At 51.8% G+C, this 19043-nt stretch overlaps 1 protein-coding gene across 2 annotated transcripts; it reads left to right on the forward strand.

The window, feature by feature from the left end:
- Positions 1 to 168: 168 nt before the first annotated feature.
- Positions 169 to 18299, forward strand: LOC142917275 (basal cell adhesion molecule-like). 2 transcript variants are annotated; one of them, XM_076061899.1, is made up of 11 exons: positions 169 to 257; positions 4981 to 5114; positions 5548 to 5673; positions 6050 to 6177; positions 6971 to 7187; positions 8093 to 8157; positions 9445 to 9529; positions 9932 to 10114; positions 15033 to 15244; positions 16571 to 16724; positions 17500 to 18299. In XM_076061899.1, exons 3-11 carry the CDS (start codon positions 5616 to 5618, stop codon positions 17793 to 17795), a joined length of 1398 nt encoding a protein of 465 aa, XP_075918014.1. In that variant the 5' UTR covers positions 169 to 257; positions 4981 to 5114; positions 5548 to 5615; the 3' UTR covers positions 17796 to 18299. The 2 variants fall into 2 exon arrangements, with proteins under 2 accessions (XP_075918014.1, XP_075918015.1); XM_076061900.1 differs by having other exon boundaries at positions 6053 to 6177.
- Positions 18300 to 19043: the final 744 nt, after the last annotated feature.

Here is a 19043-nt window from a genome sequence, read left to right on the forward strand (position 1 = left end):
ATTTATTTATATACAAGTTACGTTTTTTGGCTTGGTTCTCATTGTCCACGCTCAAGTCGCGTTGAGCCGCAAATCACCGCGGTCCCTTAGGTCGCGGCAAGCCTCGAGGGGGGCGGCCACTTCCTGGGGTCGCGTGGAGCTCAGAAACTGACATTGAGCCGCAAATCACCGCGGTCCCTTAGGTCGCGTGTAGTTCAGCATTGCGGTGAAGTTCACGGCGGTGGTGGTGGCGGTGGTGGCGGAGTTGTTACAACAAAGTTTGTTTAAATATAAACTCATTAACTTTCTCCCCAACCCCCCTCCCCCGACACACATTCAGCTAACGTCTGCGATTTTTTTGCCCCCACCTCGTCACTGTTTGTTGTTAGTTAGACTGATGGCCTTAATCTAAAGTTGTCTTGTGGTTGTTGTCATCACGGTGCCTATGAGATGTTAACTACCTCGCCTGGTATACAGGAAGTCGTGGGTTCTATCCAGACGATGACTATGCCTGCTGCTGCTGTATATTTGTAGTCTGTGTCTCTCAGCATCACGGTGCCTATGAGATGTTGACTACCTCGTCTGGTATACAGGAGGTCGTGAGTTTTAGCCAGACCCTGACGATGCCTGCTGCTGCTGTATATTTATAGTCTGTGTGTCTCTCATCATCATCATGGTGGCTATGAGATGTTAACTACCTTGCCTGGTAGGCAGGAGGTCGTGGGTTCTATTCAGACCCTGACGATGCCTGCTACTGCTGCTGTATATTTGTAGTCTGTCTCTCATCATTATCACGGTGGCTATGAGATGTTGACCACCTCGCATGGTCTACAGGAGGTTGTGGGTTCTATCCAGACCCTGACAATGCCTGCTGCTGCTGTATATTTTTGACGTCTGATTCAGCTCCTACCTTTGCCATCAATCCGGGCTCCCCCCCAACCCCCCAACTCCTTGAGCTACTTGGGGCATCTTCAGCTGTCGCTGCTCGGATTCCGCTCGCTCCGAGCGTCCCGCCGCCACTCTCTGTGGCCGCTCACGACGTCGTTGATGTTGTTGACGATGTTGTTGACGACATTGTTGTTGATGTTGTTGACGATGTTGTTGATGTTGTTGACGATGTTGTTGACGATGTTGTTGATGTTGTTGTTGATGTTGTTGACGATGTTGTTGACGATGTTGTTGACGACGATGTTGTTGTTGACAATGTTGTTGTTGACGACGTTGTTGTTGACGATGTTGTTGACGACATTGTTGTTGATGTTGTTGTTGACGATGTTGTTGATGTTGTTGTTGATGATGTTGTTGTTGATGTTGTTGACGATGTTGTTGACGACGATGTTGTTGATGTTGTTGACGATGTTGTTGACGATGTTGTTGTTGACGATGTTGTTGATGTTGTTGATGTTGTTGTTGATGTTGTTGACAATGTTGTTGTTGACGATGTTGTCGTTGACGATGTTGTTGACGTTCTTGTTGTTGACGATGTTGTTGATGTTGGTTGTTGTTGATGTTGGTTGTTGTTGACGATGTTGTTGTTGACGATGTTGTTGTTGACGTTGTTGTTGTTGACGTTGTTGACGTTGTTGTTGACGACGATGTTGTTGACGATGTTGTTGCTGTTGTTGTTGAGGATGTTGTTGACGATGTTGTTGTTGACGATGTTGGTTGTTGTTGACGATGTTGTTGTTGTTGACGATGATGTTGTTGACGACGATGTTGTTGACGTTGTTGACGATGTTGTTGATGTTGTTGACGATGTTGTTGTTGACGATGTTGTTGACAACGATGTTGTTGACGTTGTTGACGATGTTGTTGTTGACGATGTTAATGTTGTTGTTGTTGACGATGTTGTTGACGATGTTGTTGACGAGGTTGTTGACGATGTTGTTGGCGTTGTTGACGATGTTGTTGACGATGTTGTTGACGATGATGTTGTTGTTGAGGATGATGTTGTTGACGATGTTGTTGTTGACGATGTTGGTTGTTGTTGACGATGTTGTTGTTGTTGACGACGATGTTGTTGTTGACGACGATATTGACGTTGTTGACGATGTTGTTGTTGACGATGTTGTTGATGTTGTTGTTGACGATGTTGTTGACGATGTTGTTGACGACGATGTTGTTGACATTGTTGACGATGTTGTTGACGATGTTGATGTTGTTGACGATGTTGTTGATGACGTTGTTGTTGACGATGTTGTTGACGACGTTGTTGTTGACGATGTTGTTGACGATGTTGTTGTTGACGACGTTGTTGTTGTTGACGATGTTGTTGCGGTCGTAGTTGTAGTGTTTTCACCGCGGCGATACAATCTCCAATCTCGCCACCGCCGCGCGTTTATTTGTGTCAATGGCGGCGTCGTTCCGCCTCCTGCGTCCTCGCTCGCCGCTCGCGGCCTCCACCGCGTTCGCGATGTCACGGAGCCTGTCGCCAAAGCTGCGTTCCTGTTCCTGTTCATCCCTCCCGGTCATTAGTCCCATTCATTCCTGTTCCTGTTCGTCTCGTTCATCCGTCCCGTTCATTAGTCACATTCGTTCCTGTTCCTGTTCACCTTGTTCATCCGTCTCATTCATTAGTCCGATTCGTTCCTGTTCCTGTTCATCCCTCCCATTCATTAGTCCCATTCGTTCCTGTTACTGTTCGTCTCGTTCATCCGTCCCGGTCATTAGTCCCATTCGTTCCTGTTCCTGTTCGTCTCGTTCATCCGTCTCGTTCATTAGTCCCATTCGTTCCTGTTCCTGTTTGTTCGTCTCGTTCATCCGTCCCGTTCATTAGTCACATTCGTTCCTGTTCCTGTTCGTCCCGTTCATCCGTCCCGTTCATTAGTCCCATTCGTTCCTGTTCCTGTTCGTCTCGTTCATCCGTCCCGTTCATTGTGCGGCCTGAGTATCCATTCACCTTGAGGGCCTTGTGTACGTGCTCCAGTTCACTGGCTCGGTGATGTTGGTCGGAGATGCAGTGTTGCCCTATAGTGTAGTGATTTAATGGGAGAATTCTTCTGGGCCGGATGGTGTTGGGAATCAGGCTTTAGAAAGGAACCCGTGTGGATGGCTTTCCTGCAGATGCAATGTCCCAATGAGCCATCAGGCCTCTCCTCGATCAAAACATCCAGGAATGGTAGCTTATCGTCATTCTCCACTTCCATGGTGAATTTGATGGATGGGTGTATGGAAATTATGTGGTTGAAAAAATGGTTCAGTGCTGGCAGGCCATGCGGCCAAATGACGAAAGTGTCATCTACGTATCTCTTCCACAAGGAAGGACGTAGGGTGGATGGCTGGATGGCATCTGTTTCAAATTTCTCATTGAAAACATTTGGTACCACTGATAAGGGAGAACCCATGGGGGTACCTTCATTTTGTTTGTAGAATATGTGTGTGTGTGGGGGGTCTCTCTATAATAATAATGTGTTGTGTGTGTGTGTGGTCTCTATACAGGTGGTCCCCGACTTACGACGGTCCGACTTACGATATTTAGATGTTATGTGGGGGCTAGTGCCCCCCTCCCCACTCCCCATTACGTGGGGGCTGATCTCACTCACCACGAGCGGGGGGGGGGGCGCCACGTCTAATGGGTGGGGGCTGGTACCCCCCTCCCCCTCCACGCGCGGGGGGGGGGTGTTTGCCTCCCCCACCCCCGTCCCCTCCGCGTTTGTGTCTCTCGGACCGACATAGCTAGCGGCTGGCCCAGCCCGCCTAGGGGTTGATTAGGCGCCGCGTGATTCCCCCACTCCGTGTGGCCTAACCGCGTGGATGACGTAATGGTTTGACTGGCCGGCTGTTTAGAGTTAATTAATTACTTCTGCTAAGCCATTGTGTCAACAAGCCAACGGCGCTCGGAATCAATAATTAATTACTCTCTACGCGCTACGCTCGCGGGCGCGTTCAAGCGTCCCTCTAATTAATTATTTATTTGTGTTCGTGCGCGTCTTGCCTATGCCGATTAAAGTCACCCACACACCGTCGTTGCGCCGACCGCTCTCCCACCGCTCTTCACAGACGCACACATGGCACCACGCGTCACAGCGTCAGTCTGTGCTAAGATTTATTTCCCGGAGCGAATAGTGAACCCCCGTTTATGGCCCCCTCCAGCCAGCACCCTTCCTCCTATCACTTACCCGTCGCAGAGTGCGTCTATCCCCCAAGCTCGAGCTGACTGAATAGGCCCCCCTTTCCCGTACCCACTCACCTCTTCAGCTGCCCGATGGGGGCTGGGGAAGATGCTCGCCTCGGGGACTTTTTCTGGCCGACCGTTTCCAGCTCCACCCTGCAGGCGTCGAACGGACGCTGAGGACGGCTGGTCTCTCCCGCCGCTCCAGAAGAACTCTGATTCAATCCGCCCCTCCGGCCCCCTTATGTCTCCAAAGCCCCTTAACCCCCGGGTCACATGACGTCATCCTGCGCATCCAATCGAATCCTCTTTACGGACGTTTTGAGCGCTCTGGCCGTTGGGTGGGGGGGGGGGGTCGCGTCATCCCCCCCCTTCCCATTGTCTCTGTGCCTGCGTTCCTCGCCGTTGACTCATCGATAATCCCCTCGTTCCCTCCAACTTAAGTCAACTTCTTATCTGCCTAGGGGCTTTTCCCTCCCACCCCACTGTTTACCCTACCGCTGGGTACTGGCTGAAGGTCCCACCCCCCCGTGCTGTGTATGCTTCATCGCGGCCGGCCTGTAAAGCTCTATGCCCCCTTCTTGGGGGGGGGGGGGCGCCATGTAATCCGGTCTGGGGGGCTCGGCCAATTTCCTGGTCCGGGGAAACCGTGGAACGTCCCTGCTAGTGGGGTCCTCGGGTGAAAACCCATCGCACCAGGTGATCCCTCCTCGCAACCCTACGGGGGTACATGCGGGTGTTTAGTGGGGCGTGCGTGCGTTCGTGGGATGGGGAGGGGGGTGCGAGGAGAGGGTATAGCCGGCGGAGTTGCTCCGCTGTGGTGGCACCACAGTTACGATGGCGATAGCAATATGACAAAATAGCAAAATATTTTTAATTTTGCGTGGCAGGCAAACGCAGCAGCGTGCTACGAGGTACGAGACTGTAACTTGATCATCGCCATCCTCCTCTTCCAACAACTAAGTTAATGTGGCCATCAACAACCTAACATCATTCAAGTGTGCAGACGACGGACAGAATCTTGGTGAGTCCAGTACAATATGATACGTTACGATACGTTCAATGCGTGTATGATAACATAGCTTTAGCGATTTCATTTTAGGGTTACTACGATACATACGTTTAATGCATGTTAAAAGTTTTTATAGCAGAGGATTGTTTCCTGAAAACACTTTCTATGAAATTGCAGTTCACATAGGTAGGCTAAGAATTTACCTTGTTTTTTACTTTGAATTTTACTGTGCAATACAGTATATAGTTTACACAGTACGGTACTGTAAATTACTCTGTCTTGCTAAATTTTCACCATTCTTTAAGACTCCCGGGTAGGCTAGGGCCATCTTAGACTTAACGATATTTTAGACCTGCGATGAGGGTCGTCGTAACGCATCTCCGTCATGAGTGGAGGACCGCTCGACCTGTATCGTGAAATGCGTCGCGTTTAATACTTACACTAGGACTAGCGACGGGAAGGCCACGGTGGTTTGACGGCTCCACAATCTGCGGCGAGGACGGTGCCGACCAAATGTTGCCATGGTGTCTGGTGGTGCTCCTCCTCCTCCTCGCCTCCTTCTCCTTGCAAGGTGATAATCGCCATCGTGTACGTCGTCACACCGCAGCACACAGCGGGGGCATCGCTACTGTATACTACACTATACACTACACTACTATACACTACACTACTATACACTACACTACTATACACTACACTACTATACACTACACTATACACTACACTACTATACACTACACTATACACTACTACACACTACACTACACTATACACTACACTATACACTACACTATACACTACACTGTACACTACACTATACACTACACTATACACTACACTGTACACTACACTGTACACTACACTATACACTACATTATACACTACTATACACTACACTATACACTACACTATACACTACACTAGGAGTCTGCGTGCGGTGATCGTAGCAGGTGGCCATGCGGCGATCTCCATCTCCGTGAGGCCGCTGGTCGAGGTGGAACTGGGACGCCCTCTGGTGGTCCCCTGCACGTACAACGTCTCCGTGGCTAGCGGCGTGGTCACCCAGTGGTACATCGTGAGTACTGCCACCCCCACCCACCCCCCCGCACACCTCCACTTGTCATGGGCGGATACGTACGGTGAGCAAAAGACTCAGCACTGCCACCCATAGACTCAACACTGCTACCCATAGACTCAACACTGCTACCCATAGACTCAACACTGCTACCCATAGACTCAACACTGCCACCCATAGACTCAACACTGCTACCCATAGACTCAACACTGCCACCCATAGACTCAACACTGCTACCCATAGACTCAACACCGCACCATAGACTCAACACTGTACCATAGACTCAACGCTGCACCATAAACTCAACACTGCCCATAGACTCAACACTGCACCATAGACTCAACACTGCCCATAGACTCAACACCGCACCATAGACTCAACACTGCACCATAGACTCAGCACTGCTATCCATAGACTCAACACTGCCCGTAGACTCAACACTGCCACCCATAGACTCAGCACTGCTACCCATAGACTCAACACTGCCCGTAGACTCAACACTGCTGCCCATAGACTCAACACTGCCACCCATAGACTCAACACTGCTACCCATAGACTCAACACTGCTACCCATAGACTCAACACTGCTACCCATAGACTCAGCACTGCCACCCATAGACTCAACACTGCTACCCATAGACTCAACACTGCCACCCATAGACTCAACACTACCCATAGACTCAGCACTGCCACCCATAGACTCACCACTACCCATAGACTCACCACTGCTACCCATAGACTCACCACGCTGTCATACGCCCGACCGCCGTCGCCAAAACCCCCCCCGGCGCAGATTTCGACAACTTCGCGAGTGAGGATATCGTACCGCGACTCACGACGCTTCGTGGCCGACGCGGATACCGGCTACACGGACCGCATTGATGCCCAACGCGACGATTCCGCCCTGGCGCTGGACGCGACGGTGGTCGCGGATGAGCGAGACTTCATCTGCCAGGTGTTTGCGGGGCGGGCCGGCGTGGCAGAGGCGACCACAAGAGTGCGGCTGTTTTGTAAGCGAGCTCACGGTCGGGGCTACTCACTTTAGAATGATGCGCAGTGGGGGGGGGGGGACGTCCCCTACGACGTGGACCCCCCTTACTTACGGACGTTGCTACGGAGACTCCTTAGTGGACATTACGAGGACCCCCCTTACTTACGGACGTTGCTACGGAGACTCCTTAGTGGACATTACGAGGACCCCCCTTACTTACGGACGTTGCTACGGAGACTCCTTAGTGGACATTACGAGGACTCCCCTTACTTACGGACATTGCTACGGAGACTCCTTAGTGGACATTACGAGGACTCCCCTTACTTCCGGACGTTGCTACGGAGACTCCTTAGTGGACATTACGAGGGCTCCCCTTACTTACGGATGTTGCTACGGAGACTCCTTAGTGGACATTACGAGGGCTCCCCTTACGGACGTTGCTACGGAGACTCCTTAGTGGACATTGCGAAGACTCCCCTTACTTACGGACGTTGCTACGGAGACTCCTTAGTGGACATTACGAGGGCTCCCCTTACTTACGGACGTTGCTACGGAGACTCCTTAGTGGACATTACGAACGTTACTGCGTGACGCCTCTACTTACGAACGTTACTGCAGTGACTCACTCGCGAACATTTTTGCGTGGTCTCTACTACTTACCGACGTTACTTCTTACGAACGTTACCCACATACGAACAAGCCGGGATCCAGAGGGTCCACGTTCGTTAGTCTATTTTGCCCGTAAGTCCAACTTCACTCCCGTCGATTCCACACGCGTTGCACGGCGTGCACACTGCTGCTACTATACATGACGCACTACCCGGCCACATTTCGGAGTGAGGTCGGACTCAGGAGCAAGTGGCCGATGACGGCCCCGCGACAAATTGACGCACGGGACGGCCCCTCCCCTCGCTTCCCTTCCAGCGGCCCCCACGGTGGCCGTGACGGCGAGCAAGCGGCCCGTGCTGCTCAACGGACAGCGCCACGAGGTGAGCCCTTGGCCTACGTTGACATTCTCTTTGGTTCTATTCGGTGAAGTCACCACGTAGGTAAAAAAGTAAAACGACAAAAATCACGACGTTTCAGCCACAACACTAGCGGCCTTCATCAGGTGAAGGGATCAGGTTGTCTCGCGGTCTGAGCGTGGCTGTGTTTCACTCCAGCGCTGTCCTCGAGACAGCCTGATCCCTTCACCTGATGAAGGCCGCTTGTGTTGTGGCCGAAACGTCGTGATTTTTTGTTGTTTTACTTTTTTACCTACGTGGTGACTTTACCGAATAGAACCAAAGAGTATGGAGATCCTTGCAGTCACGAAAGCTTTAAATCTAGAATACGTTGACATTTTTTTATTTCAAATTCCTGTTGCGCCGTCCGCTGACGGTCATTTAAGGGTTGTTCTTTTTTTTAACCTTCACGGCGTCCCCTTCGCGAAAACGGCCGCACGCCAACGGCTGTGCTGTAGACGCCACCGATTCGTGCGTAGATTCAAACGTGGTTTAGTTTTGGTTAGGGGGATGTTGACTACCTCGCCTGGTACGCAGGAGGTCGTGGGTTCGATCCCGACGTGGATAACGCTACTACCCTGGCAACCCGGGTTCGATTCCCGCTCACGGCCAATACCGGTGACGATGATCTGAACCGGTTCCTGTGCCTCCCCTAGGTCGACTCGGCCTCAAATACCTGGTGCGGTGCGTAAAAACATCGCCAGCACCGGGGAGACAAAGGCGACCGGGCGTGGTGCTGGCCACCCACCCCCTCGTGTGCCGTTCTGGCCTTCATAGGTGCTCGCTAACAGCACTTGCCCCTACAGTCTGTTAAGGCTATACATGGGTTCTTTGTCTTTGTTGTGTGTGTTGGTCTGTGTGTGTTTCTGTGTGTGAGTGTCTCTGTGTGTCTCTATGTGTGTCTCTCTGTGTGAGTGTCTCTGTGTGAGTGTCTCTGTGTGAGTGAGGAGCGGTAGTGTAGCGGTTAGCGCACTGCGCTATGAACCTGGCGATCCGGGTTCGATTCCCGCTCACGGCCAACACCAGTGACGATTATCTGAACCGGTCCCGGACCTCCCCTAGGTCGACTCAGCCTCAAATGAGTACCTGGTGCGGTGTGTAAACATTGCCACTAGGGAGACAAAGGCGGTCGGGCGTGGTGCTGGCCACCCACCCCCTCGTGTACCGTTCCGGCCTTTATAGGTGCTCGCTAACAGCACTTGCCCCTACAGTCTGTTAAGGCTATACAGGGGTTCTTTGTTGTGTGTGTTGGTCTGTTTCCCTCTCGTGCAGATTGGTAAATGTTTCGTGCACAACGCTTACCCAGAGCCCCACATCACCTGGTACAAGGCTTCCCTGCCCCTGTTGCCATCACCTGGTAAGTATATCTGCTGGTGAATATATCTGTTGGTTAATGTGTCTGCCGGTGAATATATCTGCTGGTGAATGTATCTGTTGGTTAATGTATCTGTTGGTGAATATATCTGTTGGTTAGTGTATCTGATGGTGAATATATCTGCTGGTGAATGTATCTGTCGGTTAATGTATCTGTTGGTGAATACGTCTGCTATAGTGCCGTGTATTGCGTAGTGTATACTATTACGTGGTGCAGTGAGTAAACATCGCTAGCGCCGCGGGGACAAAGCTGGCAGGGCGTGGTGCTGGCCGCCCACCCCCTCGCGTGTCGTGCCGGGCTGCCACTCGCTAACAGCACTTGTCCCAACGGTCTGTTGAAGTCCACACGGGGGATCTTTGTCTTTGCGTGCGTGCGCGTGGCTAGACGTGAAAGTGACGCGGACGGTAGCGACGGAGGCCAACGGCACCTTCGCCGTGACATCCGTCCTGAGCTACAAACCGGAGGAGCAGGATGTGGGAGCCGGGTACCGCTGCGTGGTGAACTACACGATGCCGGGCGGCAGGAGCGAGGCCTTTGCCTCGGAGACGATCCACGTGGGGCTGCATTGTGAGTACACGGGACACCAGGCAGACGCCGGTGCACAAGGGATGCGTGTGACGTGCACAACAGACATGTGTGTGATGTGCACAACAGAAAATACATGCCTGACGGACCATCTTATTGGGTTAAGGTCAAATTAAACACAGAGACTACCACTACCTATGAACATTTGACTTTTGAACGTTCAGAGAGACGCTCAAACCTGTTTGTAAGTCCAGTTGCCTGTTCGGAACGAGAGTTGTAAGTTCAACCGCCACGCAATAGATGGCGGTGGTGGCTTTTACATCTGTAGAACATGAACAACCAGTGGCATCTACATCTACAGAACGTGAAGAACCAGAGGCCTCTACATCTGCAGAATGTGAAGAATCAGTGGCATCTACATCTGTAGAATGTGAAGACCAGTGGCATCTACATCTACAGAACGTGAAGAACCAGTGGCATCTACATCTACAGAACGTGAAGAACCAGAGGAATCTACATCTGAAGAACGCGAAGAACCAGTGGCATCTACATCTGCAGAACACGAAGAACCAGTGGCATCTACATCTGCAGAACGTGAAGAACCAGTGGCATCTACATCTGAAGAACGTGAAGAACCAGTGGCATATACATTTGCAGAACGTGAAGAACCAGTGGCATCTACATCTGCAGAACATGTAGAACCAGTGACATCTACATCTGTCGAACGTGAAGAACCAGTGGCATCTACATCTACAGAATGTGAAGAACGAGTGGCATCTACATCTGCAGAACGTGAACAACCAGTGGCATCTACACCTGCAGAACGTGAAAAACCAGTGACATCTATATCTGCAGAACGTGAAGAACCACTGGCTTCTACATCTGCAGAACGTGAAGAACCAGTGACATCTACATCTACAGATAGTGAAGATCCAGTGGCATTTTACAGAACATGAAGAACCACTGGCATCTACATCTGGAGAACGTGAAGAACCAGTGGCATCTACACCTGCAGAGCGTGAAGAACCAGTGGCATCTACATCTGCAGAACGTGAAGAACCAGTGGCATCTACATCTGTAGAACGTGAAGAACCAGTGGCATCTACACCTGTAGAACATGAAGAACCAGTGGCATCTACATCTGCAGAAGGTGAAGAACCAGTGGCATCTACATCTGAAGAAGGTGAAGAACCAGTGGCATCTACATCTGCAGAACGTGAAGAACCAGTGGCATCTACATCTACAGAACGTGAAGAACCAGTGGCATCTACATCTGCAGAACGTGAAGAACCAGTGACATCTACATCTACTGAACGTGAAGAACCAGTGGCATCTACATCTGCAGAACGTGAAGAACCAGTGACATCTACATCTACAGAACGTGAAGAACCAGTGGCATCTATAGCTGCAGAACGTGAAGAACCAGTGGCATCTACATCTACAGAACGTGAAGAACCAGTGGCATCTACATCTACAGAACGTGAAGAACCAGTGGCATCTACATCTGCAGAATGTGAAGAACCAGTGACATCTACATCTACTGAACGTGAAGAACCAGTGACATCTACATCTGCAGAACGTGAATAACCAGTGACATCTACATCTACAGAACGTGAAGAACCAGTGGCATCTATAGCTGCAGAACGTGAAGAACCAGTGGCATCTACATCTACAGAACGTGAAGAACCAGTGGCATCTACATCTACAGAACGTGAAGAACCAGAGGCATCTACATCTGAAGAACGCGAAGAACCAGTGGCATCTACATCTGCAGAACACGAAGAACCAGTGGCATCTACATCTGCAGAACGTGAAGAACCAGTGGCATCTACATCTGAAGAACGTGAAGAACCAGTGGCATCTACATTTGCAGAACGTGAAGAACCAGTGGCATCTACATCTGCAGAACGTGTAGAACCAGTGACATCTACATCTGCCGAACGTGAAGAACCAGTGGCATCTACATAACAGAATGTGAAGAACCAGTGGCATCTACATCTGCAGAACGTGAACAACCAGTGGCATCTACACATGCAGAACGTGAAAAACCAGTGACATCTATATCTGCAGAACGTGAAGAACCACTGGCTTCTACATCTACAGATAGTGAAGATCCAGTGGCATCTACAGAACATGAAGAACCACTTGCATCTACATCTGGAGAACGTGAAGAACCAGTGGCATCTACATCTGTAGAACGTGAAGAACCAGTGGCATCTACACCTGTAGAACATGAAGAACCAGTGGCATCTACATCTGCAGAAGGTGAAGAACCAGTGGCATCTACATCTGCAGAACACGAAGAACCAGTGGCATCTACATCTGCAGAACGTGAAGAACCAGTGGCATCTACATCTGAAGAAGGTGAAGAACCAGTGGCATCTACATCTGCAGAACGTGAAGAACGAGTGGCATCTACATCTACAGAACGTGAAGAACCAGTGGCATCTACATCTGCAGAACGTGAAGAACCAGTGTCACCTACATCTACTGAACGTGAAGAACCAGTGGCATCTACATCTGCAGAACGTGAAGAACCAGTGACATCTACATCTACAGAACGTGAAGAACCAGTGGCATCTACATCTACAGAACGTGAAGAACCAGTGGCTTCTACATCTACAGAACGTGAAGAACCAGTGGCATCTACATCTGTAGAACGTGAAGAACCAGTGGCATCTACATCTACAGAACGTGAAGAACCAGTGGTATCTACATCTACAGAACGTGAAGAACCAGTGGCATCTACATCTGCAGAACGTGAAGAACCAGTGACATCTACATCTACAGAACGTGAAGAACCAGTGGCATCTACATCTACAGAACGTGAAGAACCAGTGGCATCTACATCTGCAGAACGTGAAGAACCAGTGACATCTACATCTACAGAACGTGAAGAACCAGTGGCATCTATAGCTGCAGAACGTGAAGAACCAGTGGCATCTACATCTACAGAACGTGAAGAACCAGTGGCATCTACATCTACAGAACGTGAAGAACCAGTGACATCTACATCTGCAGAACGTGAAGAACCAGTGACATCTACATCTACTGAACGTGAAGAACCAGTGACATCTACATCTGCAGAACGTGAATAACCAGTGACATCTACATCTACAGAACGTGAAGAACCAGTGGCATCTATAGCTGCAGAACGTGAAGAACCAGTGGCATCAACATCTACAGAACGTGAAAAACCAGTGGCATCTACATCTACAGAACGTGAAGAACCAGTGGCATCTACATCTACAGAACGTGAAGAACCAGTGGCATCTACATCTACAGAACGTGAAGACCAGTGGCATCTACAGAACGTGAAGAACCAGTGGCATCTACATCTGCAGAACGTGAAGAACCAGTGGCTTCTACATCTACAGAACGTGTAGAACCAGTGGCTTCTACATCTACAGAACGTGAAGAACCAGTGGCATCTACATCTACAGAACGTGAAGAACCAGTGGCATCTACATCTACAGAACGTGAATAACCAATGGCATCTACATCTACAGAACGTGCAGAACCAGTGGTTTCTACATCTACAGAACGTGAAGAACCAGTGGCATCTACATCTGGAGAACGTGAAGAACCAGTGGCATCTACATCTGCAGAACACGAAGAACTAGTGGCATCTACATCTGTAGAACATGAAAAACCAGTAGCATCTACATCTGCAGAACACGAAGAACTAGTGGCATCTACATCTGTAGAACGTGAAGAACCAGTGGCATCTACATCTGTAGAACATGAAGAACCAGTGGCATCTACATCTGTAGAACGTGAAGAACCAGTGGCATCTACATCTAGTGAACGTGAAGAACCAGTGGCATCTACATCTACAGAACATGAAGAACCAGTGGCTTCTACATCTACAGAACGTGAAGAACCAGTGGCTTCTACATCTGCAGAACGTGAAGAACCAGTGGCTTCTACATCTGCAGAACGTGAAGAACCAGTGGCATCTACAATAGGTGGCATCCCGGGACGGAATGGTGTGTTGTACTATTTGAGTTGTTGTTGTTTTGTTGTTGTTGTGTTGTTATTGTTTTGTTGTTGTTGTTGTGTTGTTGTTATTTTGTTGTTGTTGTTTTGTTGTTGTTGCTGCTACGAGGCAGGAGAGATGCCCTGGCCCAGGCGTCGAACCCACGTCGCCTGGGGACGACTTTCCTCGCGCTAAACCGTCGCCTCTCGCGCGTCGCGCGTTGGGGGAATCCCGGTGGGGGTGGGCGCGAAGGCTCGTTCCACCTCGTTCCACACCGTTCCACCCCGTTCCACCTCGTATCGTCGTTCCACCTCGTTCCACCTCGTTGTATCGTCGTTCCACCCCGTCCCACCTCGTGCCACCCGTTCCACCTCGTTGTATCGTCGTCGTCGTCGTCGTCACCACGAGACGAGGTGGAGGCGACCCCGATTTGGACGTCTGGGACACGCCGAGAGCCCCGCGACTCTGCGGATTCCTCCGCCGGCGGCTCCTCGGGGGGGACGTCGCGAGCGGACGGCGCCGCTTGGCCGCGAGTAAGTGGGCGGTCGTCTTCTTCGGTCCTTTCGGTAAAAGTCGCCGCCGCCGCGTGGAATGAGAATGAAAATAATAAATCGATGAAATAAAATGACGCGATGAAAATTCTCACGACGTTTCGGCCACGACGCAAGCGGCCTTCGTCAGGTGAAGGGACGAGACTGTCTGGAGGACAGCGCTGGAGCTCCAGCTGCATGAGTCACTCCACAAACAACAGGAGCATCAGTCCAGACAGTCTCGTCCCTTCACCTGATGAAGGCCGCTTGTGTCGTGCCCGAAACGTCGTGAGAATTTTATCGCGTTATTTTATTTTATCGATTTATTATTTTATTCTCATTCTACGTGGTGGTGACTTTACCGAAAGAACCAAAGGAGATGAATCCTTGCAGTCACGAAAGCTTCAAATCGAGATTTCAGCGGGGGGTTGTCGTCTGTCCTCCTCGCCAGACCCGGAAGACGTGAGGCTTGGCCCCGCCGAGGCGACCCAGGTCACGGCCGGGGCGACCCAGGTCACGGCCGGGGCGACCCAGGTCACGGCCAGGGCGACCCAGGTCACGGCCGGGGCGACCCAGGTCACGGCCGGGGCGACCCAGGTCACGGCCGGGGCGACCCAGGTCACGCCCTCGTCGTCCGGGATACCCGACTACAAGTGCGCAGAGGTACCCAGTCGCTGTGTCACGATCACCACCACCACCACCAGCGTACCACCACCACCACCGTGCAGCCACCACCACCGTGCCACCACCACCAACACCACCACCACCACCGTGCCACCAACACCACCGTGCCACCACCACCACCACCGTGCCACCACCACCACCACCACCATGCCACCACCACCGTGCCACCACCACCACCAGCGTGCCAGCACCACCACCACCACCACCGTGCCACCACCACCAGCGTGCCACCGCCACCACCGTGCCACCACCAGCGTGCCACCACCACCACCGTGCCACCACCACCGTGCCACCACCAGCGTGCCACCACCACCACCGTCACCACCGTCACCACCACCACCAGCGTGCCACCACCACCACCACCGTGCCACCACCACCACCGTGCCACCACCACCACCACCATCACCGTGCCACCACCACCACCATGCCACCACCACCGTGCCACCATCACCGTGCCACCACCACCACCATGCCACCACCACCGTGCCACCACCACCGTGTCACCACCACCACAACCACCACCACCACCAGCGTGCCACCACCACCAGCGTGCCACCACCACCACCAGCGTGCCACCACCACCGTCACCACCGTCACCACCACCACCAGCGTGCCACCACCACCACCGTGCCACCACCACCATGCCACCACCACCGTGCCACCACCACCACCTGAGTTCGATTCCCGCTCACAGCCAACAGCAGTGATAGCGATTTTCTGAACCGGTCCTGGGCCTCCCCTAGGTCTACTCAACCTCTAATGAGTACTTGTAGTAAACATCGCTAGCACGGGGGAGACAAAGACGGCGGTGGTGACGGTGGTGGTGACGTTGGTGACGGTGGTGGTGGTGGTGGTGATGGTGGTGACGGTGGTGGTGACGGTGGTGGTGACGGTGGTGGTGGTGACGGTGGTGGTGACGGTGGTGACGGTGGTGATGGTGGTGGGTGACATTTACGAAGATGAGAATGAGGTGAGTGGCACAGTAGGGGGTACAGGTGGTGCACCGTGCCAGGCATCTCAGTCGACCCATGGCACCGTGGCACCTGCTGGGTCTGCCTCGTGACCTCCTGCCCGCGGGCGTTCGACACTCCACGTGGTGGCCTCGACGTGCACACGGCCTGGCGCGAGCGCCGCGGTGACGTCACCGCCGCTTGGCGGTGACGCGTGTGGGCGTGTCGTTGCGTGTCGGTGAGCGTTCGCGTGTCGGTGAGCGTTCCGGGGGGGGGGGGTGGTGTAGCGGAGAGAGCGCTCGACGCTCCGTGGAGCCTCACGGCCGTCGCCTTCCCGGCGCTCTGCGTGCCTCAGGCCGGGGAGGCGGTGTCCGGCGGTGCCACGCCGGCCCCGCGGCACGCGAGGCCGTCCGGGGGGAGCGGCGGCGACGGCCGCTCCCGGTGCGTCACCTCGCCGCACTCCGTGCCGAGCCTGGTGAGGTCGCGATCCGTCAAGGTCACAGTGGAAGGTAACCGGGGTGGCAGGAGAGAGAGAGAGACTCAGCGATGACGCTGAGTCTCTCTCTCTCACATACCACTAGCAGAGACGCCTCTCTCTCTCTCCACTCTCTCCACACTCTCCACTCTCTCTCCACTCTCTCTCCACTCTCTCTCCACACTCTCCACTCTCTCTCCACTCTCTCTCCACTCTCTCCACACTCTCCACTCTCTCTACTCTCTCCACTCTCTCCACTCTCTCTCTACTCTCCACTCTCTCCACTCTCTCCACTCTCTCTCCACTCACCACTCTCTCCAATCTCTCTCCACTCTCTCTCTACTCTCTCTCCACTCACCACTCTCTCTCCACTCTCTCCACTCTCTCTCCTCTGTATCTCTCTCCACTCACCACTCTATCTCCACTCTCTCTCCACTCACCACTCTTTCTCCACTCACCACTCTCTCTCCACTCTCTCCTATCTCTCTCCACTCACCTCTCTCTCCACTCTCTCTCCTCTCTATCTGTCTCCACTCACCACTCTCTCTCTCTCTCCACTCACCACTCTCTCTCTCTCCACTCGCTCTCCTCTCTATCTGTCTCCACTCTTTCCTCTCTCTCTCCTCTCTCCACTCTTTCTCCTCTCTATCTCTCTCCTCTCTATCTGTCTGCACTCTGTCCTCTCTCTCTCTCCACTCTCCACGTTCTCTCCTCTCTATCTCTCTCCACTCACACTCTCTCTCCACTCTCTCCACTCTCTCTGCTCTCTGTCCGCGCTCTCTGCCCACGCCGTCTCTCTCCACTCGCAGGAGGAGCGGAGGAAGCGGAGGAGTCGGGACGTGGTCTACCGTGGATCATCATCATCCTCACCATCATCTTCATGATCGTCCCCCTCCTCGTCGTCATCATTTTGGCCCTTCGTCACGTTTGCTCGGGAGAGTCGGAAGAGGAGGGATCGGGAGGAGGAGAGGCAGCGATCGCGGTCGGCTTCGTCGTGAGCGAGGAGGAGGAGGGCGGTGGCCACACGCTGGCGCTGCACAGGGCCACGGGCGCGGCCACCAGGCACGGCCGCAGGTCGCTGGCCGAGATGTGCGGTCGTCACTGACGAGGCAGCAGCGGTGTTGACGGCCTGCCGCTGCCTCCAAGACACACGGAGCCGTGAGGCAGGCCTACAAGCGGGCTCCTTGCCACCGCCGCCGCCGCCATCGCTATCGTCAGCGCCAACACCGCCGTCGTCAACATCACAACCATCATCACCACCACCATCATCACCACCACCATCATCACCACCATCATCATCACCTTGTGTCTTTTGTGTTTTGAGCTCAGGTCGCGAACACGGATCGAGCCGTAACATTTTGAAGATCAGTGTCTCTTATTTGTTTAAACACGGATCTAACCGTGACATTTTGAAGGTCAGTGTCTCTTATTTGTTTAAACACGGATCTAACCGTGACATTTTGAAGATCTGTGTCTCTTATTTGTTTAAACACGGATCTAACCGTGACATTTTGAAGGTCAATGTCTCTTATTTGTTTAAACACGGATCTAACCGTGACATTTTGAAGATCTGTGTCTCTTATTTGTTTAAACACGGATCTAACCGTGACATTTTGAAGGTCAGTGTCTCTTATTTGTTTAAACACGGATCTAACCGTGACATTTTGAAGGTCAGTGTCTCTTATTTGTTTAAACACGGATCTAACCGTGACATTTTGAAGGTCAATGTCTCTTTATTTGTTTAAACACGGATCTAACCGTGACATTTTGAAGATCTGTGTCTCTTATTTGTTTAAACACGAATCTAACCGTGACATTTTGAAGGTCAGTGTCTCTTATTTGTTTAAACACGGATCTAACCGTGACATTTTGAAGGTCAGTGTCTCTTATTTGTTTAAACACGGATCTAACCGTGACATTTTGAAGGTCAGTGTCTCTTATTTGTTTAAACACGGATCTAACCGTGACATTTTGAAGATCTGTGTCTCTTATTTGTTTAAACACGGATCTAACCGTGACATTTTGTAGATCTGTGTCTCTTATTTGTTTAAACACGGATCTAACCGTGACATTTCGAAGATCAGTGTCTCTTATTTGTTTAAACACGAATCTAACCATGACATTTTGAAGGTCAGTGTCTCTTATTTGTTTCAACACGGATCTAACCGTGACATTTTGAGCAAACAGCCAAGGAACAGGGAAAGCTGATACCCTTAGACAATGCAATTTGTTTTTACGCAGAGATGGTTACAGTAAAACAAAGAGTACAGTTACTTAATCAATTTTCCAGTAGTAAACAGCCAGTTTCACCTTAGACTCCACCCTGATTGGCCAAATGTGTCTGAGCACATGT

This window comes from Petromyzon marinus, unplaced genomic scaffold (genome assembly GCF_048934315.1).
Source record: "Petromyzon marinus isolate PM22_M1 ecotype Great Lakes invasive population unplaced genomic scaffold, UKy_Petmar_22M1.pri1.0 PM_G_Scaffold_44, whole genome shotgun sequence".
In the NCBI taxonomy this organism is placed as follows: domain Eukaryota; kingdom Metazoa; phylum Chordata; class Hyperoartia; order Petromyzontiformes; family Petromyzontidae; genus Petromyzon; species Petromyzon marinus.